Genomic DNA, 23,717 nt, shown 5'->3' on the forward strand with positions numbered 1-23,717 from the left:
CATTTTATTCTTACAACAAACTTGGGGGGAAGGTATTATCATTATTCCCATTTTATATGTGAAGAAACAGACTAAGAAAGGTTAAGTGATTTTCCCAGTATTGTACAACTAGTAAGTGTCTGAGACAGATTTGAACTCAGGTTCTTCTGAATCAAAGTCTACTTCTTAGTTGAATGAAGGAATAAATAGGAAACCTTTTCTATGTGCCTAAAGCCAACTATTCTACTTGAATTCTTTCTTTCTTTCATCTTAGTTCATCTTTTTCAACAATCTGGATCCTGTAAATCTCAATGAAACCAAGGAAGGATTCATAGTAAAACTCACATTTATATAGTTATTTTAATTCAAAGATATTTTCATTTCCCAGTTACATGTAATCATCATTTTTAACATTCATTTTCCAAAATTATAAGATCCAAATCATCTGCTTATCTCCCTTCCCTCCTACCCACTCAGAGATGGTAAGCAATTGGATATGGGTCATACATGTATTATATCTTGAAAAACACACTTCCATGTTGGAAGTGCATTCAACACCCAAATTCCCAAATAAAACCATAAATACACTGATGTGAGAGATAGTGTGCTTTGATCTACATCTATCCAACTCCAGCAGTTTTTCCTCTGGAGGTGGAGAGCCTTCCCCATCCTAAGTCTTTCAGGATTGTCCCAGATCATTGCACTGCTGAGAGGAGCCAAGTTTCCACAGTTGATCACCATGGACAGCATTTCTAGGATCTGCTTATTTTTCTCTGCATCAGTTCATGTAGATCTTTTCAGCTTTTTCTGAAATCCTCTTGCTTCTCATTTCTTATACTATATAGTTTTTCTATTAAGGCTTACAGGACACTCTCTTTACCACAACCCTTTGAAGTGGGTGGTACAAGAATTATCATCCTGAAGACATGGGTGACAAAGTGAAGACACAGGCAAGTCAAGTGACCTGCCCAGGATGACACATTTGGAAGTGTTAGGGATAAGAAGGAAATCTAGATTCTCTAACTCAAGGCCATTTATTGCTTACACCATCTTACTCCTTATGGCTATTTTATGATAGCACCTATAGAGATTTATAAATTAAGAAATCCAATTTAGGTAATTGAAATATTGGAACTTGTGAATTGATTTGTCATTGTATTTAAACTATTTTCTGTGATTATATAAATCAGGTATTTCTGAAGGTTTCCATGAATTCCTCAGACCACTAAGGATTTGTAAATAGTTTTTGCAAGAAGCCAAACTATTTACAGATTCTATTGATTACATCAGAGTCACAAGCTTACTGGATAATCTCCCACAATCCCCCCAAAACTAATAAATTGAATCCAGATCCTAAAGATGCCCAGTTTCTTATATATATATATATATATATGTATATATATATATATATTTCTTATTGGAAGAAGTATATATGTTCTTGAAAAGTTGTCTTTAAAATGAAATTTTGTAGGAAAAATGACATTTTCCCTTTGGACTGTACTACTGAGTAGTACTTGCATTCCTTAAAGGATGAATGAGCAGAATATTATGAGTTGTGCATCTTTAAGCTAGTGAAATTTCACTTTAATGGAACTGATCAAATAAGGAAACTAGGCACATTCAGCCTTAAGACCATCTGGGTAGTTCTGGAAAAGTGAATATTAAGGAACCAAAGTATAGGAGAAGAAATACTGGCCTGGAAATCAGGGAACTTAGGTTCTCATCCCAGCTTTGCCATTGGTTAGGGGTGTGAATTGGGGCAATTAAATCACTTAAAGTTTTAGGGGCTCCATTTCCTCACCTATAAAATGGGTTGGACTAGACTGGTGACTCAGTTGCTTTTGTAAAGGCATTCTGGTGATGTGGATGGCCCTTCTCAGAATAATATTTTTAAGTACACAAAATACATATGGTGACAAAGAAAATCCAGATCTATTGAAATACAGATATAAAATATTAAATAAATTCACAGACCTCTTGGAAAAATGATCTCCATGGTCCCTTGTCAATGAATTCAATCAAAGTGCCACAGATACTTTTATACATATAGTAGTGGTGGTAGATGTAACTTTTTACCACATAAGTATTTAGGTACTAAGAAAATTTCATTCATAAACTTATAATGAATCAATGGCTTTTACATATATATTACATATTAATTGATAATAATACCATAATAATTGAAAATAATTTTCAAAAAATTTTAGGCTATGGGTCAAATTTGATAAAAAATTGTTAAATGGCATTTCCAGGGCATTGTTCAAGATTAGTCATATCTTGTAATTGTCAGTTTCCCTAAGCTAACAGTACAACCATGATCATGCCTATCCTTGGAGTAATAAAACTGGCCATATTCACTCACTCTGGAAATGAAGGAAGTGGACCAGGATTGGAGATTGGTCTTATTCTCTTTGAGAAAGAGATCATCATTAAATGTTGTCAATTTATAGCAGTTTCTGCTTTAAGAATCCCTCTGGCACAGTAAACCCCTGGTTCTCTGTTAAGAGTTGCGTATGTACAATGTACTATCCCTAAATTTTGGAAGTGCTAGCCAAAAAAAATTGCATTTTGTTATATCTAACAAATATTTCTTAATGCAAATGTGATATTGTGATCCCCAGAACCAGATCCTGGAATTCTGTCCTTTTAAATTCCTCATCAGAAATGATTGAATAAATCTTGTTAACAAAACAAAAACTGTAGGAGGTTTTATTTAACTTTTGATTTCTGAATCAGCTTTGCATAATTATTCCTTATCTAGAGTTATTTAGCATTTTGACTCAAGAACAAGGAGTGGGGAAAGTGGTCTGTAATTTTGTAAACAATAAGAAACAAAGAGAATTCAGAATGCTAATTAACACAATCAAGTAATTAAAAACATGGAAACAGATGGCTGGATTTTTATGTCCTTTGCACCATAAGTTTCTGGGTGGTTTTCAAGAAGCAGAAAAATTATCTCCCACTGAAGAGTCATATAAGAAAATTGATGGAGGGGAAGAATTTGATCCTGGAACTGGAATTCAAATATATACAAGAAATGTTCCATCTGAAGAAGGGAAATGGGGACAAAGAAAAGACAGAGATCCAAAATGGCACTTACATATATGACCTGGAGCTAATAAACAGGGAGGACTTTCAATAGTTTCTGTTTAGATACTTGGGGATTGGCTTCAAATAAAGTCATCATCAGAGAGTGGGAGGGTTGGTTATGTGAGGCCACAGGATATTATTCAGGGACCAGCTGGGCAGTGGGAGGCTAGATAACAGTAGGGACTGAGGGAGCAAGAATATAGATAAACATTGATTTTGGAATGGGTCCAATCCAAATGGCCATACTAGAATTAATTTTGCTCTCTTTGCATCTCCCAGAATAGGAATTAGTAGACTGCTTGGGATTTTCAAGGTCCATTCTAGCCTGATATTGATCTGTGGCTTGCCTTGGTCCTGAATTTTCTCTATCTTCTTGGCCTTGGCTTAAACTGAACCAACAGGGCTAGACCCTGCAAAACTGAATACAAGGGGAAATTTTACTTGGGCATTTCCTGTTTTTCTCTATTTTCAGGACACTCCTCTTTCTGGGTTCTTCTTTTTTATGTTTTTATCTAACCATTTCATCTCAGTCTTTGCTGAATTCTATGTCCTCAACTATAGGTGTAGTCCACATTCTTGTCCTGGGACTTTTCCTAAAATATTTCTTTTAGGGATTTCACTAGCTCCTATTGTTTAAATTATAATTTCTATGCATATGACTTCCAAATTTACATTTATAAGTTTGTTGTAAGCCCGCCTCTTGCTCTCCTTTTCTCTGTGTGCACGGCTGGGAAAGCAGGCTTTCTTTACACTACTTTTTTCTTCCCCTGCTTCAAGTTGTTATTAATAAATCTTATTAAATATAATACTTGGAGTATTTGGATATTAATTTTCAATCTTACACCATCTCATGGTTGGATTATTCCAATGACCTCTTAATGTCTTTCTTGCTTCCCCTTTCTAATCCAACCTCCGCAACATTCACAAAATCATCTTCCTAAAGTATAAGTCTAACCATGTTATTCCTCTAAATACAAACTAAATATAAAATTCTCTTCTTCACATTTAAAGCCCTTCTCAATCTGGCTCCAACCCCCTTTTCCCTAGACATGTTCCATATTATTTCCACTCACCTATCCTACCTGTGTTTATTCTTTCTGGCATTCCATGTCCTACCCCTGTGTCTTCAAATAGCCAATATGCATTTCTGGAATATATTTCCTTCTCACCTCTTCCTCTTAGAATATCTATTTCTCTTCAAGGATCTGCTCAAGTACCAGTAAAAATCTTTCCCACCGTTTCCTAGATTTAAGTACATTCCCTCTCATCAAATTATCTTGCTTTTACAATATATTTGTTTAATATATAGACACAAAATAAATTATATAGTATACATTATGTAACATTACATTATATATATACATATATATTCAATACATTAAAATATGTATTTAACATGCTTTCCCCCCCAATTGAATATAAGCTTCTTTTTTTATGTTAAGGAACCTTATATTTTATTAAATTAATTTATTTTTTGAATATAAACTTCTAGAGGAAAGAGCTTGTTTTTCTTTGTTCCCTTCTCTCTCTTTCTTCCTTTCTCCATCTTTCTTTTGTCTTTCCTTCTCTTCCTCTTCCTTGTCCTTCCTTCTCTTCCTTTTCTCCCTCTCTCTTTCCCTCATTCAGGGTCTAATGTTGTTTGTGGAATCTTTATACATATTTGTTGAATTGAATAATGTAAATGAGATCTTTAGGGTATTAAAATTACTTTCTGTCCTCATTCCCATCAGGTTAAGTCTGCAACACACATACACACACATACATACACGTTTGTGTGTGTGTATGTGTGTGTTTTAATTTTTTTAGGAAAAGTGTGCCTATTTATTAAAGATATAATGCTTGGCTTAGAAAATCAGTAAAAAAATTAATAAAATGACTAGTTGGTACTAAAGTGAGAAAACCAAGTAAAAGCAGTATGTTTACTCTGTCTAGATAATGAGAAGCTGTAGGTATTCTAAGAAGTTATTGCCCAAATAGTTCATGCTTTTTTCAGTTATTGTATGTAATGTCTTGCAAAATTTTCCTGAAACAAAGTGGTGATATGTAAGGATGCTGATGATTTCTGTGGGAAAAAAACTCTCTTTTTAATACCAATATTTTCCCAATGATGTATGATTGATTGAATCATAAGATTGACTCTTAATCCTCATTTAGGTGTTAATATAGAAACCTACCAAAGGAATTCCCTAATTGCCATCAAGGAAGACTTCATGACAATGTTATATCAATGGTGATTATATAGATTCACCAATAAAACCATATCAATAACCTCATCTTTTAATCTATTTAGATAGAACAAATTTCTTACTATCACACCTACATAGATTCTTTTTTCTACTCCCATTCATTTGGAAAGCTGAAATTTTGATGATATAATGAGGAGTTTATGGAAATATGTAAATGGTTGCATAATGGAGGCCAGTTCAACCATGCCTTGACATCTCTGCAAACAGAATGTAGCGTCTCAAAGATTCAAGTGTACAAAAACAGCTCAGAAAACCAAAATTTTCATGTCTTTTTTAGAGGGGAAAAAATGTGACCTTTTCAAATGCCACAATGATACAGTATCCAGTATTTCTAAAGACTGGATAAAGTCAGGACAGATAGATGTCCCAGTAGATAGAGTGCCAGGACCAGAGATAGGATGTCCTGGGTTCAAATCTGGCCTCTGAAACTTCCTAACAGTGTGACCTGGGGCAAGTCACTTAATCCACATTCCTACCCTTCATTGTTCTTCTGCCTTGGAACCAATATTCTATATAATTTTTTTCTTTTAATAACAAATTTCCATATTCTTACATAATTTCTCAGGTTGGATTTATGTGAATGAGGCAAACACACTCACACTGAAAAGATACTTCTATTTTTCTAATCATGCATTGCTAACAAAAATGTTAGACACATCAGTGTGCTGGAAGAAGCCAAAAAAGAAAAATAGTTGTGAAGTTAAAACCATCTGTATTTCAGAATTCAGCCCAAATCATTAAAAACAGCCCTGAGTAGATTCCAGTGAACTCACCAGTATTTTTGCAGGACTTTGTCTGTGAAGCTCCACCACTGGGACATGTCTCTTCCTGACAAGATGAGGAATGCTAGAATTACGCAGAAAAGCACTGAGGGCAGGGGTGTCCTCCTGGGAGGCTGCAGGCTGCAAAAAGAAAGAAGGGAAACAGGAATGATTCTGGAGACAGTTACATGAATGCTGGCTCCCTCTTCCTTGGCCTTGATCTTTATGCTGACTTTTTTTTTCCAGCTGACTAAGACTTCTATGAGAATTCCCCCTCAAAATCATTTTTCACACCACTGTCAGATTAATCTTCTTTATGTAGCGATCAGAACATATCGGTCCTTAGCTCAAACCTCTCCAGTAGCTCCCTATTGCCTGCTTAACAGAGTCCAGTCTTCTTGGCCTCTCGTTTAAGGTCCTGTACCATCTGGTATCCCGCTGTTTTTTTTTCTGGTCTTATCCAGACTTTTCATCTACAAATGAACTCACGTATATTAGGTGCTTTGAAGAGCTTAAAATGCTATATCGATGAAAGATATTGTTATTATTTTTAGGAAATATTCTCATATCACGTGTTCCAACCAAATGCAATTATTTCCTAGTCTCTTCCTATACTTTCTTGACTGTGACTTTGTTTACCTCTTTCCCTACATTTCCTGTAGTTTCCTTTCTTGGTGTATCATACCCATTCTTCAAGTCCTGTATCAAATGTCACCCGCTCTGTAAAGTATTCCCCATTTACCCAATTTGAAAATTATCTTTCCTTCTCAGACCCTAGACCCTTGCATGGCTCTTTATTTGGGGCTTTGGGCTCATCTCTGTTTTTATCGTAGTTCTTTGTCTAACTGCTGTACACTGCCTATTAGATTATAAACTCTGGGAAGGGAGGAGGCGCCGGTCATTCGACTAGCATTAAGTGCCTACTCAGTGCTAGGCACAGTGCTAAATGCTGAGGACCCAGAAGAAAGGCAAAAAATAGTTCCTGCTCTCCAGAAACTTACAGTCTACTTTGTTCAGCATTCTGCATTCATTAATCATTTTAATTGATGATAAAATAATTAATAAATGTTTACTGAGTGAAGCTGAGTTCTGTTCCACCAGCATCAATGCAATAATAATATGAAAGCTTAGTGAACCCTGGCAAGGGTTTGATCTCAATTTCCCATCTCCACCAGTGCTTAGCACAATATTCTATTTACCATACATACTTAGTAAATATCTATAAATATTATAAATAGTAAAATAAAACATAATTATTTGTTAATAATATAAAATAATAAATAGTAAAAATATATAAATATCTATATTATCCTTGATGAATAAAAGGATTAATAAATGTATGGAAAAATAAACAGTAAAAAAGTAAAAATCTATAAATATCTATATCATCCTTAATGAATAAAAGGATTAATAAAGTGTATGGAAAAATAAATAGTAAAAAATGGTAAAAATCTATAAATATCTATATCATCTTTAATTAATAAAAGAATTTATAAACTGTATGAAAAAAGAAGTTTTCTTCTTATCCAATGAAAGTATTTTCTTGTCTATCAAGAGGCTTTCCTCTCGACAAAGTAAGCAATAATAATTATCTCCAGAAATGGTAAAGTAAAAGATGAGTGGAATATTTGGGGCTAGAATAATCACTCTTTGGGTACTCTCCCCCCTACTCCTTCCTGTAAATCAGAAAAGCTTCTTGTCAAAATGTGATGAAAAACATTTGGCATTGGAGGGGCTGCTCCATGTTATGTACTGGCGAGTGGTATGATGATGGGAGTATGAGAGAGAGGGGATAGTGACTGAGGTTCCTTCCAGCTTTGAATTCTGGGATTCAGAGCTGCCTTCTGATAAGGCTGAGGACACAATAACTTGGGGCAGAGTCCTCTTTGCCTGCTCTACAGAATATCTGCATTCCTTTGATAAAAAGATCCCCTAAAGAAGGAGCTGAGCTCAGTGGTATCAACAGGAATAAGGTCACACTCCTGGGGTAGGATTTCTTTTCACCCTTGAGCTTGTACTCCGGAATTTGGGATTTTACTTTGGTCTTCACACAAACAGCACCTGATTTTTGGACAGATGTTTTGAAATTTAAAAAAAATCATCGCCACATCCCCTTCCCATTTGCTACTGTTACTATAACACAATAAAATTCTTAAAGATTAGCATGTAGGAACTTGCTGTGTGTGTGTGTGTCTATATTTCTTCTTTGAGAGGAAAATGTTTTCTTCTACATCTTGTTTTTCTTTTCTTTAAATAAGGGCAAAGTAGCCCCATGGAGTTCTCGCTGAGAAATTAAAATAATAAGAGATGGAATATGGTGTGATGGATGGAGTGCTGGACTTGGAATCTGGAAGACATGGGTTCAAATATTGTCAACTGTAGATTTTAAAATTTATATCCAATACTCCAAGTATTATATTTAATAAGATTTATTAAAATTAAACTTGAAGCAAAAAGGGAAAACTAAAAGGCTAGGGTCCATAGGGAGCTCACCCAAGCCACCCACATGGAAGAAGAGCATGAGGGAGTAGCTTACAGAACTATATAAATAATAACATAAAGATGCACATAAAAGGGAAGAAGGAATTTTGGGATGGGGAAAGAATTCTGGGAGATGGAGTCAAAGGGTTCAAGATTTTTTTCTAAATTACACACTACCTGTGTACCTCTGGGCAAGTTACTTCTCTTAACTCCTCTGCCTCAGTTTCTTCATTTATAAAATAATAGGGCTGGAGATGAAGATAGCTAAGTTTTGCTCTGGTTCTGAAGCTATGATCCATAATTATAAAATCTCCTATCTTTTATGAAAAAAAACCCAATGAATTGGATGAAATGAGTAAGAAGAACATTGAGTAGGAACACAGTGAGATCAGAGAACTTTTTCCAGCTGAGATAAATTAATGAGTATTTTTCTTTTTGTTGGGGTAATAAGAGTACTTCTTACTCTTGTGGAAAAGTAATATCTTGGAGGCTTAATTGATAGATACTTCAAAGGATGTGTGATGTCTTTGATGTGACCATTCCTACATCAATGCTACAGTTTGATGTCTAGCCTCATCTTCCTACCTCATGTATCCTTTGTGTCTATGATCCCCATAAGATGTCTGTGCAGGGTATGGAGGAAAGAGCCTTTTTTGGAATGTTTTACCATATTTGCCAAATCCTTAGGTGATTAGTAAATATTTTCTTTCTTTAAAAACAAATAATCTTTACCTTCTGTCTTAAAATTAAGTATCGGTTCTAAGGCAGGAGAGATTTTAAGTCTAAGACAATTGGGGTTAAATGACTTGTCCAGGGTCACACAGCTAGGAAGTATCCTAAACCAGTTTTGAACTTATTTTCTTTCAACTCCAAGCCTGATTCTCTATCTACTGAGCCACCTGGATGCTTCTAGTGGATATTTTCTTACAGGGGTAAGTACTTCTTTTTGCTAAACAAAAGACAAATCTTGGTGGTTTAATTGATACTCAGCAATTTATAAGAGCCTTATTTTGGAGATGCCTTGATATTTCACCAACAAACATGGGGGGGAGTCACTGGAGCTTTTTAGCCTTCAATTTCTTCATGTTCAAAGTAAAGAGACTGAACTAACTACTGAGGTCCTTTCCAACTCCACACATATGATTTATTGATTGCCTATTTTGTACCATATAACATTATAGAAACAGAAAAGAGATGCATGATATGGTTGTGACCTTCAATTGCTTTATAATCTGATTTCATCCTATATTTTACCAGAGATAGTTAGGTGGTACAGTGGATAAAACACTGGGTCTGGTGTCAGAAGGACAGATGTGAGTTCAAATCTAGCCTCGAACATTTAGTAGCTGTGAGATTCTGGACAAAACTTTTCTTCCTCAGTTATCTCATTTGTAAAATGGCAATAATAGTAGCATCTTCTTCCAGGGTAGTTGTAAGCATTAAATGAGATAAGATATAGGAAGTGCATTGCACACTTTAACGTGTTACACAAATACTAGCTATAATTATTACAAGCAATTACTTTTTTAAAAAAGCAATATTAGCTCTGAATAACATGTCCATATTATTTGCAAGCTAGTCTATAAATCAGAAGTTCTTAACCACTGGTGTGTCTTGGATTTTTTTGGCAATCTACTGAAATCTATAGTCTCCTTTTCAGAATAATATTTTAATGCATAAAATAATATAGGATAATAAAGGAAACCATCAATACTGAAATATGGTTATTGAATTAAAAAATAAAAGTTCATGGTTCCCAGGTCTTTGAGAATTCTTATTCTTTAGATTAATTACTGGATTTCCCCTAACTCCCAGAATGAAACACTGTGCCTGTAGTGACGAACCTATGGCACGTGTGCCAGAGGGGGCTGCTCCCTTCCCCCTCTCCACCACACCTGAGGACATTTATCACTTCACCCAGCCCTCTGCCCAACAGCCCAATGGGAGTACTTCTTCCCTCTACCTGGGGCATAGGGTGACTCACATGAAGTGTGAAGGGGCAGTTTGGGCACTCGGTCTCTAAAAGTTTCGCCATTATTGCCCTATTCCTAGTGATCCCCTCGGGCTTTTGTTCATTCTGAAATCATTAGCACAGTGAATGGAAGACACTTAAATGAACCTGACCTCACAGCACCAATGGCATGGACAAATTCAGTCAAGATAGTTTAGCTTAGTCAGTAGGAAAGAGCGTCAGCTCTTCATTTCACAAATGAAACCAAAACTTTCAGAATGGAAATGAAAATTGTTCCTCTCCAAAGTAGGAAGTAATTAATTTATCATTGATAAATACGCTTCTTTTTCTACGTGTTCCTTTAAATTTGGTCACCAACAGAAGTTTTCTAATTTCTTGAATCTTCAAAGAGATGAATTAAAAGGAAGATCCAATGTACGTGGAAATGCAACTTTTGAAGAAATCTTTACAAGTTTTTTTGTAAAATATGATCAAAGTCATTGGAAACACAATGAAAAGTAATGACCATCATCTTCTCCATGCTTGGAATTTTTATATTTTGGCTTCTAGGTATTATTAGCACATACCATGGAGGCTGAGAGATACTCATGCAGACCTCTATTTACAATTACGTCAATATGTAAAAAGGTCCAGGGGGATCAATCTACCATATAATTTTCTTTTTTAAAGACAGAAATGCTTAGAACTTAAAAAAAAAGAAAAAGAAAACTTGTCTTCCTGAAATTTCTTTTTAATGATAGTTGAACAAGCCAGTTCAACCCACTAGTGATTTCCAGAGAATTCTGAAAATTAAAATGTTTCCTTTAATTTTTGCTTGGTCTTTATTTTAGAATTTTATTTCTATGTTGAAGTATAATCAAAAGTAGGAAACCTGAAGAAAACTCCACCTCTCTCCCCTTGGCAGAGTCAAGGCAACAAGACCATCACCACAAAGAATGTAACATCTTTTTTTAAAAAAAACAAACTTCTCCGCAGTTGTGATGAAACACAAAGTTTCTTAGAATTAGATCCAGTAAGATATTTATAATGGAAAGAGAATGAGATTCCTATGTCAGAATATCTTACATTAGAGAATATATTCATGTAGGAATACTCAATATTAGGGAAAGACAACCAGAGATAGGAATGCTGACATTTGTTTGCATCACTTCGTAAGAGACTGACCAAGGATAGCAAGAAGGGAGGATCGTTCATCCATTCCAGTAAGGGTCACCAAAAATCACAAAGAGAAAACATTTAAAGGTGCACTCACCCAACAAAGCCATATGGAAGACTAAGAGGTCGATGTTTCTTTTGAAAGAAGCAAAAGCAAAAAAAGGGGGGAAATAAAGAAAAAAAAAACTTCAAGAGTTATGAACTCTGATTGATGAAATATCCAACCATGACTCCAGAGGACCAGTGATGAAGGACTACCATCTGACAGTGAAGTGAGAGACATACTGGATATGGCACATTTGTGGATTTATTTTATTGGAGAATGCTTATTTGTTGTATTGGGGGGGTGATTTTGCACAGTAGTACAAAAATAAGAAACAAACAGGTTCATTGGAGCATTTTCAAAATGCACAGAAGAGAAGGAAATACTTATAAGCAGGACAATTTTGAAAGTAACATGTTGAATTTATTACATTACATATATTTAAAGAAAGCTGTTCATAATAGAAATTCATTATCTCCCATGTAATTCTCTTTTTCTGCTCTACTTTATTTATGGAAATGTTTCCTTTTCAGTGTTGACTAAGTTCAAAGTTAAAAAAAAAAAAGACCCTGCAAAAGGGAACTGTGAGCACTGGGGGAGGTATTACAGCAAATTTTTGAAGCAAAAAACTGCCTTGTAGGCACTTGTAAAACAAAGTGTTTTCCATTCATACACCAAAATCATTCAGAACTCCTTGGAAGGCATAACAGCAACAACAAACCCTGTTCAATAACCTTCCAGTAGAGGGTGAAGTCCTTGACATGTTCCTGTTTTCTTGATGGCATTGTGTTGATTGCATCAAGCCCCAACACATTGCTGAGCTTCCTGGGAAAAGATCTACAGTCACTCAAAGGACTTGGGTGAGTTTATTCCCACAGGAAATACCAAGAAGATGAAGAATGTCTTTTGCCCAGATTTCAACACACATTTGAATGGACACTATATAGAATTTTTTTCCACTACATATCTAGGACAGAGAGTATAATTGGACAATGGGATAGGCTTAACGTTGAAAAGGAATATTTTTTTGAAATTGCAAATCTCCCTTTTACTGACTGGAAATTTCCCATGAAAGCAAAGGCTCATATTTTCTTTTTTTTTTTTTAAAGCTCTTACTTTCTGTTTTAAAGTCAATACTGTGTTTTGGTTCCAAGGTAGAAGAATAGTAAGAGCTAGGCAATGGGGGTTAAGTGACTTGCCCAGGGTCAAACAGCCAAGAAGTCTCTGAAGTCAGATTTGGACCCAGGACCTCTCATCTCTAGGTCTGAGTTCTCAATCCACTGAGTCACTTATTTTTAATATTTTTTTATTATTTTATTTTAACATTTTAAACATTTTTATTAAATATTCTAATACTATTATTTTAATAATGTTGTTGGTCAGGAAAGTATAGAATACTAAAGCCTTTGAAGGACTAAGATGTGCATTACACACAGGGAAATGGTAGGAGTGAACAAGCAGCAACATAAAGCCAATAAGGAATTCTGCAGGAGTAAAGGATGTCATCAAGAAATTGTATGACACAAAGAGAAAAGGGACTAGTCGTGTAGATAGAGAAAGAGATAAGAGGTGGATGGCTAGAGTGTACTCTTGCTATGCTCTACATATCAGGAGAAATCAAGAAAATCTTCTAACACTGGGTGCTAGATCTGGGTGGATTCTCTGTGCTGAACTTTTGGGAGAGCATATACAAGAGTCCCATAGGACCAGCAGGCATGGCTGGGACAGATCCATTTGAGTATTTGACAGTATACAAAATTTCTAATAACACAAATTAAAAAGAGAAAATCAAGGAAATTTTTATAAACTTCTTTGCCCAATTAATGTTCAATAAAACTGGCAATTTGAATGAAATGGATGAATATATGCAAAAGTATAACACAACCAGCTTAACATCATAGAAATAGAGACTATATAACCCAGTGTTAGAAAAATAAATCAAAAAAGCCATAAATGAGCTCTCAGGCTGAATGTGATTTTCAAGATCTAGTCCAGTCTTAAAAAAAATCCTATGATCTTAAAAAAAATTAAAGTAAATCTATTTGGAAGGAGGCATTTTCTGTAGATAAATGTAATATTTGCTTTACTTCTATTCAGAGTGGGGGAAAAAAACTAAAACCTCTATAAGAGAGGAAATAATATTTACAAGCCTGACTACAAATGAGTACAAATTTGTTAACTTCTTCAATGCCTTCCTACAGATTTTTGAAAGCCATTTGCAAGAAACTGATATCAATAGAGGACTATGGGACGAGGTTATTGTTAGGTTGCAACTGCCAAGGGATGATGTATGACTTTAACATATAGGATTCTGTTTGAGAAGAGTTTTAAGGCTATATTTCATCTTATAAAATAAAATCTTTCTTTTTTCTTTTTCTTTTTTGGTTGGAGTAATGGAGTAATTTACAAATGAGAACATAGTGGGATCATGTATTTTCTGTGCCTTTCAGTCAGTTGTGGGAGAGAGAAGAAATATTTTGTTACATAATATCTGAGAGAGCCTACTCTTTCCCTTTTCATATTTTCATTTAGGGTATCTTTAATGCATTCATAGACAATTCTCATAACGATTTTATAGAGAAAGTAGAAATGTGGACGGGTAGTGATTTGCTCACAACATTCCATCTCCTGCAAATGTATATTCACGACTGTCCCTTATGCCTAGAATGTATTTACTCTTTCCTAATCTTAAAGTTGCCAATTCCAGAATTCATTAGTTGTACAAAAAGTCTTCTTATTCTTATCCTTTCTTCTGATTTGATTTTGATTTGGCCTTGGCTCTAAGTAGTTGATGGTCTAATAACATACAGAGAGGCAATTGTGAAATGATGCCAATGTTGGTAGCCATTGATTTCTTCTTATAATATGCTCAATTTCATTTTTGATAAAGATTTGGTTTGGTTATTATCATATGCAAAACCATATATTCCAGAGTTCCAGGAATTCCAGAAAGAATTCATAACATAGTATTTAATGTTCTTTCCTTTTGTAAACCCCAACCATATTATCAGATACATTTTCTGCCCTCTTTTATGCCCATTTTGCATTAATCAAATATCAAAGAATATGATGACTAAGTTTAGAAGATCTCATCAAGAACTTCATAGAATTGTTTTCTTCTTCACGTTTGTAGTTTTTGTTCTCCATTTTCATGGTTTTGTTCATTGGTTTGTTTTTAATTTTGCTTTTGGATTCAGGAAAAAAAAACCCAATTCTGCCAATGTTACCTTTGGCCTCAGTTTCTTCATTTGTAAAATAAAAGAGTTTTACTAGATCTCTGAAATCCCTTCCAGCTCTAGATCAATGGCCTGTGTTGCTATGAACTACTTTCTATAATCATCTTTCTAAGAAGAATCTGTAAAATATTCTTCTGTTTAGCTGTCAATTGTTTATAGCTTCTGCCTCTTTGGAAACATAGACACAACTATTCTATATTCAATATAGATGTAGCTATATTAGTCCAGTAATATATGATAGATGGTCTCTTCCACTGCCAAGCCACCATTTCTGCAGGAATAGAAGAGGGGCTGCCAATGACTGAGTGTCATAGTGCCTTATTATCCATTTCATTAGTCTTCATGGTCAAAAAATTTATTTCCTACTGGCCAATCCTCTGGGGAAAGCCTTTCTGTGCAGCTGGGCTGGTCCTTGGTCAGGAGATAAAGCCAATAACTAATGCTTTATTTAAAACTTTTCTGAATTAGTAGAACCAGCCAAAAAGTGTTCTCTTCATTTGATTTTTTTTTTAAATTAAAACCCTTACCTTCTGTCTTGGAGCAGAAGAGTGGTAAGGGCTAGGCAATGGGGGTTAAGTGACTTGCCCAAGGTCACACAGCTGGGAAGTATCTGAAGCCAGATTTGAACCTAGGACCTCCTGTCTCTCAGCCTGACTATCAATCCACTGAGCTACCCCCAAAAGTGCTGTCCATGATATAGCTGCCCCCAAAAGTGCTCTCTTCAGACATGGCTTTAAGGAACCCATGATCAACTCCATGCCACAACAAAGCTTCAGAAGAGGGCTTGGTGATCACTACGTGACTAGGTCATTGAGCATGGTCTGTTGCAAAGTTCGAGCAGCAGAGAGGTTCTTTCTAGATGGTGAGAGTGTCTAGATTCTCATTATTATAAATGGCATTGTTCTAGTTACATGAAACCCCATAATAGTAAAGGCTCCCTAGAGGGGATCTAATCATTCCAAAGAGATTAAATCTGGCAAGCCACACAAGCAAACCAGGTAGATGAAAAATCCCTATTGTCCAGATTGTGACATGCCACTGTATGGGCAGCCTACTGAAGTTATCCATCAGTAGTTCTGCTGATGAACAATGAGCTGAACTGAGAAGTGAAGGGGGAGAGCAAGCCAGATCACATTTGGGAAAATCCATAGCAGTGTTAATGATTCCCACATTACTCCCTACAATAAAAGCTCGTCTTTTAAAATACCAATATTCTTCCAGTGATTCCACATGGCTTTAAATCATGGGATTCAATCATCTCAGAAGAATCAAACTTGCCAGAAAGAAAAGGGGTAATGAAAGATGCAACATGGATGTTAGTAATTTCTAGCATGTTATAACTAATGACCTACAAAAAAATACAAAAGGAATAGTCATTTAGACCTAGCATGAGTATAAAAGAAAGTGAGGTGGCAATGAAGAGAACTAGGTATAACCTATAGAAAGGCCACATGCTCTACTGTTATCCATAATATATTACCAAAAAACTGAGTATGAACATCTTTGCTAGTTTCTCTATGGAAGATTTATTGGAAATGATGGATATAAATCAGATGGCAAGAAAAGCTGTGGATGGAATGAGTCCTTACTGATTTGCCTAGTTTTGAGTAGTTTTTTTCCTCCTCAAATTACTTAAAATTATCTGAGAATAAATTGTACTCTGCTCTGCCTATAAACCCAGAGGAATTTAGGCTCCTTGAAGAAATGAAATTTTCAACTTTGTAGCTTCAATACCTAATGATGCCTTGGGCAGCTAGGTGACAAGGTGGATAGAGCAATGAACCTGGAGGAAGACCCGAGTTCAAATCCAAATTCAAACAATTACTAGCTGTGTGACCCAGGGCAAATCACTCTACTTCTTTTGCCTCAGTTTCTTCATATATAAAATAAGTTGGAGAAGGATATGGCAAACCATTACAGTATCTTTGGCAAGAAAACTCCAAATGGGGTCACAAAGAGTCAGACATGACTGAAAAATGACTGAATGACAACAAATAATGTCTTGCATATGATAAGTTCATACAAAATGTCATAATTTAACTAATTTGACCAGACTACAACTAAAGTGGGGAAGGCAAAGAATGCACACCAATGAAATAACAAACAGAATAAAGTATTTTCGAAAAAAAAATCATGCTTCTCAAAATGGGTTATATGGGTTATATGTATTTATGCCTCTCCATTCCATATTTATTTGTTAGGTAGCATAAAATAGTGGGGGGAAACTAAATTTGGGGATAAGAAGACTCAGGTTCAAATCTGTCCTTAAGCACTAGCTCTATGGTACTGGACAAGTCTCTTAACTGTGCCTCAGTTTCCTACTATGAAAATGAGAGGGGGGTTGACTCCATAGCTTCTAAGTTCCCTTCCAGCTCTAAATCTACAATCCTATGTTTATTTAGCTCTCCACTGGGACTGGTCTTGCTTAAGAGGTTCTTCTTTCATGACTTTCTCATAAGTCATGTTCTCCTTTCCCATCTTCTTTTTCTTAGTTGCATTACTTACAAAAACAAATTAATTCAGGATGTTTTTTCCTCCTTGAATATTTGGGATAGGAATGTGATTTTATGATCATATCAAGGATTAAATTATGGTTCAATATTTGTCTTTTTCTCTTGTTTACAAAGTATCACATTCCATATCTCTTTTTCTTATACCCTGCAACTTTGCTGAAGTTATTAATTATTTCTATTAGCCTTTTAATAGATTTTTCTAGGATTCTTTAAGTATACTATCATATCATCTGCAAAGAAAGATAGTTTAGTTTCCTCATTGTCTACTTTAATCCCTTCAAGTTCCTTTTCTTCTCTAATTGCTATTGCTAGGATTTCTAGTATAATATTAAATAATAGAGGTGAGAATGGACATTCTTGTTTCACTCCTGATCCTATTGGGAAGGTTTCTTTTTCTGAGATAGGATTATTTCAGTATTCTATTTCTTCTTTTGTTAATCTAGGCCATTTATATTTTTTAAATATTCACCCATTTCACTTAGATTGCCATATTTATTGCCATATAATTGGACAAAGTAGTTATTAATACTTACTTTAATTTTCTCTTTATTAGAGGTGAAATTGCTCTTTTCATCTTTACTACTGTTAATTTGATTCTCTTCTTTTTTTAAAAAATTAGATTAACTAGTACTTTATTTATTTTATTTGGTTTTTTCCAAAGTTCCAGCTCCTAATCTCATTTATTAGTTCAATAGTTCTTTTACTTTCAATTTTATTAATTTCTCCTTTAATTTTTAGGATATCCAATTTAGTTTTTATCTGGGAATTTTTAATTTGTTCTTTTTCTAATTTTTTAAGTTGTAAACCCAATTCATTGATCTTCTCCCTCTCAATTATGTTGCTTTAGGCACTCAGTGATATAAAATTTCCCCTAAGTCATTGTCATTCTCTTTAATGAAGTCCATAATTGTTTCTATGCTTTCTTTTTTGACCCATCAGTTTTGAAGAATTAGGTTATTTAGTTTCCAATTAATTTTTAATTTGCCTTCCATGGACTTTTGTTAATTTTAATTTTTATTGCATTATGATCTGAAAAAGTTGCATTTATTATTTCTGCTTTTCTGCATTTGTTTGTAATATTTCTATGCCCTTTGTATATGTACCTTTATATATGATCTTTTTTGACTGCTCTTTGTATATGTACCATGTACTGCTAAGAAGAAGGTATATTCCTTTTTATCCCTGTTCAGTATTCTCTAGCTATCTATTAATTCTAAATTTTCTAGCATTTCATTCACTTCCCTTAATTCTTTCCTACCTATTTTTGGTTCTATTTATCTAGTTCATATCCTTTTTTCTCTAGCTTCTCATACTTGGCTGTTTAGTGTCTCTCTTTCCAAACTCTTTTTCTGTTATTCTTTCTGTTCTTTAATAAAGCTATATGTTTCTAACATCTTCTTACTTGAAGCTCTCAATATGTTTGAATGACTTGAAAACCAAAAGTAATAACAACCCAAATGAGAAAATAAAATAATTGGAGAGGGTTCTTTTAAAACACCCCCACACACCCCCCCAACACCACTAAATTTAGCCTTTCTTAGATATTATTGACTCAATTCTAAAATTTTATGCCAAGAACCATCTGGAGCTAATTAGACAATAAATTGACCTTAATGTTTTAGACAATGGAACACTTACAAAAGTCTGAACAAGTAGAATATGAAGTCCTTGTCTTGTCGAGTCCTTTATCCTTAGCCTCAACTACATCTGTAAGGAAATTTGCTTACTATTCCAGGTTTAGAAGACAAAACCCAACCCAACCAAACCCGGAGCCTGAGTTTAAACAGCAGTGAAATAGAATATTCTGTAAGAGAAAACCATGAAAATCAAAATAGGGCAAACTTGAGAAAGAGTCATCATTCCTTTTGTTGTCACTATTGTCACCACTGTCTACCATCTAGACATCTTTCCCTTCTTGGTCTCATTGTCCAGAAACAGAAGGTTGAACTGCAACCACTAAACAGGCTGAACAAATTCCCATGAAGCCTAGAAACAAAAGGGAGTTTCCTTTCCAACTTACAAAGACTAATTATTATTCTGATCATTGGGCAGAAGTTACATGGACTTGGACAAATGTACATACTGACACTAATGATGCTCTTTTACTCTTTGTCTAGATCTCTAATCAAAAATTGAGATCTTTGTGTGGAAGATGAAAATCAATCAATCATTTATTAAATACCTACTATGTGCCAAGCATTGAACTAAAGCCTGGGGATATAAAGACAAAAGTGAAACAGGCTCTGCCCTCAAGCAGCTTATGGTCCATTGGGGGAGACCATATGGACATATTTAAGCATAGAATATAGATATAGAATAATTTTTGTTCAAAGGGCACTTGGTAGTGGTTAAGGATACATGGCTGACAGAAGAAACGAAAATATTTCCCTTTATATTTAGTGACAATGGGATCAATTCATCTATAATAAGCATTTTGACAATAAGACCCTCATCCTGATCTAGCTTAACACTGTTCCTTAGATGAGTATTATAGCAACAGAACATTGACAGCTTTCGACTTACAAATAATTGTTTCTAAGTCTACTGGAGCTCAAAGAGAAGTTTTCCTTAGAAATAATAGTATCAATTATGATTCCTATATAAATGCTTTCCAGGCTAACAAACAAATCTATTTAATCCACAAAGAGTTAAAATGCCACACATTTGCATCAGAAAAATTGTAGAAAACTCTCTTTTTATACTAATAATTAAACAGAAAATAAGGTTGTTTAAAGATTTGTCTATGAAAATGTATTCAAATGTTGATGCTTGAGGAAAGCAGGTTAAATGAGAGAAAAATAAAAAGCTAATAAAAATTGCAAAATTGTGAGAATTATGAGAAACATTTCAAAGATTTTAAGAGATTGGTTTCCTTGAGATATCATCCTTGAACAAATGCTTTACAAAATTATGCACAGTTTTCTGCTTTCTTCTCAAAGTAAACTTACCTTTGAGAAGGGCAGGGGCAGAGAGAGGTGGGAGACAGAGACAGAGATGGGGAGAGACAGAGACAAAGACAGAGAGACAGAGAAAGAAAGAGACACACAGAGAGTATAAAAAAAGTGGGAAGGGTTTCCCTGATATGTTTTCTAAACAAGATAAGGAGAAATCTGAGTTATTGAGTTTTGAGGAATAAAAAAGAGCAAAAGCTTCTAGAGAACCTGTGTATAACCATCCCTTCATAAGTAAATGATGACTGGCAAAGATGTGGGAACAGTCAGTTCTCTGTGACAAACACCAGGTGGTGCTGCCAGCTGGGGACATCTTGAATTCAATGGATGGTAGAATAGCCAGTAGTTACAAAGACTGTGTATATATGTGTGAATAGATAGGTGTGTTTCATGCACATATAAGCCCCAAGGAAGGGACAATTTTTAATAATGTCTAATATTCATATGTAAAAATGTTTATATTTCATATGCTTGCAGCTAGGAGAAGGGCAAAATGAAACATCCTGTTGTAGAAGTTAAAGGGATTTAATTGTAATCATACATTTAAAAGGATTCACTAGAGTTGCATTTTTGTAAGTCAAAGGCTGTTTCCTTCCAATTTAGGCTTCATTCTCTTTTTATGGAAATCAATAATGTGTGAAAATTCCTAAAAAGAATCTGGAGTGGAAAAAATCACCATACCTTGGGGGCAGCTGGGAAGCTCAGTGGATTGGGAGTCAGACCTAGAGTTGGGAGGTCCTAGGTTCAAATCTGATCTCAGACACTTCCCAGCTGTGTGACCCTGGGCAAGTCACTTGACCCCCATTGCCTACCCTTACCACTCTTCTGTCTTGGAGTCAATACACAGTATTGACTCCAAGACGGAAGGTAAGGGTTACAACAAACAAACAAACAAACCATACCTTGAGTCAAAATATCCAAGTTTAAATTCTGCCAGTACTATTTACTGTTTGTACGAGGTTGGAAAAATCATTTCTCCTCTCTGGGTCTCAGTTTCCCTAGATGTACAATGAAGAGACTGGGCTAGCTGACCTCAGGAGTCCCTTTGATTCTAGGATTGCTTTGTTTAGAATAATTATGCTAGAGATTACATGGAGAACAATGCAAATCTTCCCATAGGACATCTATATATGGAATTTCCTGTGACAATGGACTTTGTGCTTCATGCAGCTGCCACAAAAGCAAGATAATTCATTCAGATGGACTGAAATGTTGTTTTTTTTTTTAACTCTCACCTTCTGTCTTGGAACCAATACAGAGTATTGGCAGAGGAGTGTTAAGAGCCAGGGAATGGGGGTTAAGTGACTTGCCCAGGGTCACACAGCTGGGAAGTGTCTGAGGCTAGATTTGAACCTAAGGGGTTAAGTGACTTGCCCAGGGTCACACAGTTAGGAAATATCTGAGGCCTGGACTGAAATATTAAAGAAAGAAGGAGATATTTTTATTAAATGTGCCCCATGCGGTTATTTCACACAAAATCACAGAATCTCAGGGTTGGAAAGTATCGAACTTAACCTTTCCATATAAAAAGAATCCCCTCCACACCATGACAATTAAGAAAAAGTTTAACATTTGCATGGAAACCAGACCTTCCAATGGGAGAATCTATTCCTCCAAGAGAGCACATTCCATCTAGGTACAGCTCTAACCTGTTGGATGGTTCTTTCTTGCACCAAGTCTAAATTTACTTTCTAAAGAAATCTGCTATTTATCATTATTTAGTGATATTATATAATAGTATAATAATTTTATTATTCCAAAAGCCTTAGTGTAGTTTTAAGCTGTTATTGCTTTTAAACAGTTCTAAAACCTTTGGGACATGATGTATATCTGATCTATAGAATTACAGTCATAGCTGGAAGGGGCCCCAGAGGTCATCTAGTGCAGCATCCTCATTTTACAAATTAGTAACCAGATTAACATGCTGCAGTGATTTGCCCATGACAAGTGTCAGATTGTGTTAAGAGCCCACTGACTCCAAAGCCAACACTTCCCACTCTACCAAATATCCACCAATGACCTACCTGTCATTTTCTTCCTTCCTATCCTGAAACCAAACACATTTTAGACCTGATCTTATTTATTTGGCATCCTATTCCGGTAAACTAGATAGGAGGTTTTTATTTAAAATAGTCATCTACATTATGTAAAGAATATCTTTATAGTGGTAAGACTACTAGCTCTGAAAACAGCTGTGTGATTATGGGTAAATCATTTAACTTCTCTGAGACTCAGTTTTCCCACCTGTAAAATGAGGATAATAATACTTACACTGCCTATTTCATATAGTTTGCTGTAAGAAAACTTTGTAAAATTAAAAATTTTACATAAAGGGGAGTTATTTAGTGATTCTATCAATAAAGAATCTGAAGTTCAAATAAGGAAGATTTCTTCATTCCCTCATTCTTTTAAAAAAGAATTGATCTTCCTATTTTACTCAGGCTGGAAATGCTGGTACTATTTACCTATTCCTCCTATTGATACAAGAGCTGTGATTTGCTTTGTTTCTAACTCTGGTCATTATTCAGACAGTCACATTGGTGCTGCACTCAGTGTAGACACCTTATTGATTTTTGTCCAACTTCGACTCAGAATTCTGGAGATTTGCCAGACTCAACCTCCTCCAGTAACTGGGATTACATGCATGGCCATCACAACTGGCAAAGGGAACTCTTTTGTTTCAATTCATACAGTGTGTATGGCTAAGTGAAGGTGGGTTTGCTAGGCTGATCTATATGACCATATCTTTGATCAAGAATTCTCTGTATGTTGCTAAAAACTCCATATATGGCAGCTAGGTAGTGTTAGCCTTGGAGTCAGGAAAATCTGATTTCAAATTCTGCCTCTGACACTACCTGTGAGACTATGGGTATGCCACTTCTCCTTTCATATTATAAAATGGAAACAACAGCTCTTGTCTCACTTTACCTTTTATCTTTTTCCCAGTGTCTTATCTAATTAGTTACCAACCCTTGTGCATTCTGTCTCTTTAAACTCTCAAATCTGTTCTTTCCCTTCTACTCCCACTGTTACTAGTCTAAAGTAGGGTCTTAATACCTTTTGTTTATACTACTGCATTAGTCTCCTAAAGGGTCTTTTGCTTTTGGTTTCTCCCCTCTCCACTCTAACCTCTGCCAAAGTAATATTCTTAGTGTTCTTAGTGCTTCTGCCTGATCATGTCATTCCTCTGCTACAAAATTCAAAATTCATTCTCTCTCTCTCTCTCTCTCTCTCTCTCTCTCTCTCTCTCTCTCTCTCTCTCTCTCTCTCTCTCTCTCTCTCCATATAGA

General features: G+C 35.2%; 1 protein-coding gene across 1 annotated transcript in view; it reads right to left on the minus strand.

The window, feature by feature from the left end:
- ITGA8 (integrin subunit alpha 8) overlaps positions 1-23,717 on the minus strand; it is a 227,081-nt gene that overhangs the window by 27,386 nt on the left and 175,978 nt on the right. Inside the window, exon 25 of the mRNA XM_044678920.1 lies at positions 6,089-6,217. Within this exon, the coding sequence (XP_044534855.1) occupies positions 6,089-6,217 (129 nt within the window). The remainder of the gene's footprint in view (positions 1-6,088; positions 6,218-23,717) is intronic.

This window comes from Gracilinanus agilis, chromosome 5 (genome assembly GCF_016433145.1).
Source record: "Gracilinanus agilis isolate LMUSP501 chromosome 5, AgileGrace, whole genome shotgun sequence".
NCBI lineage: Eukaryota > Metazoa > Chordata > Mammalia > Didelphimorphia > Didelphidae > Gracilinanus > Gracilinanus agilis.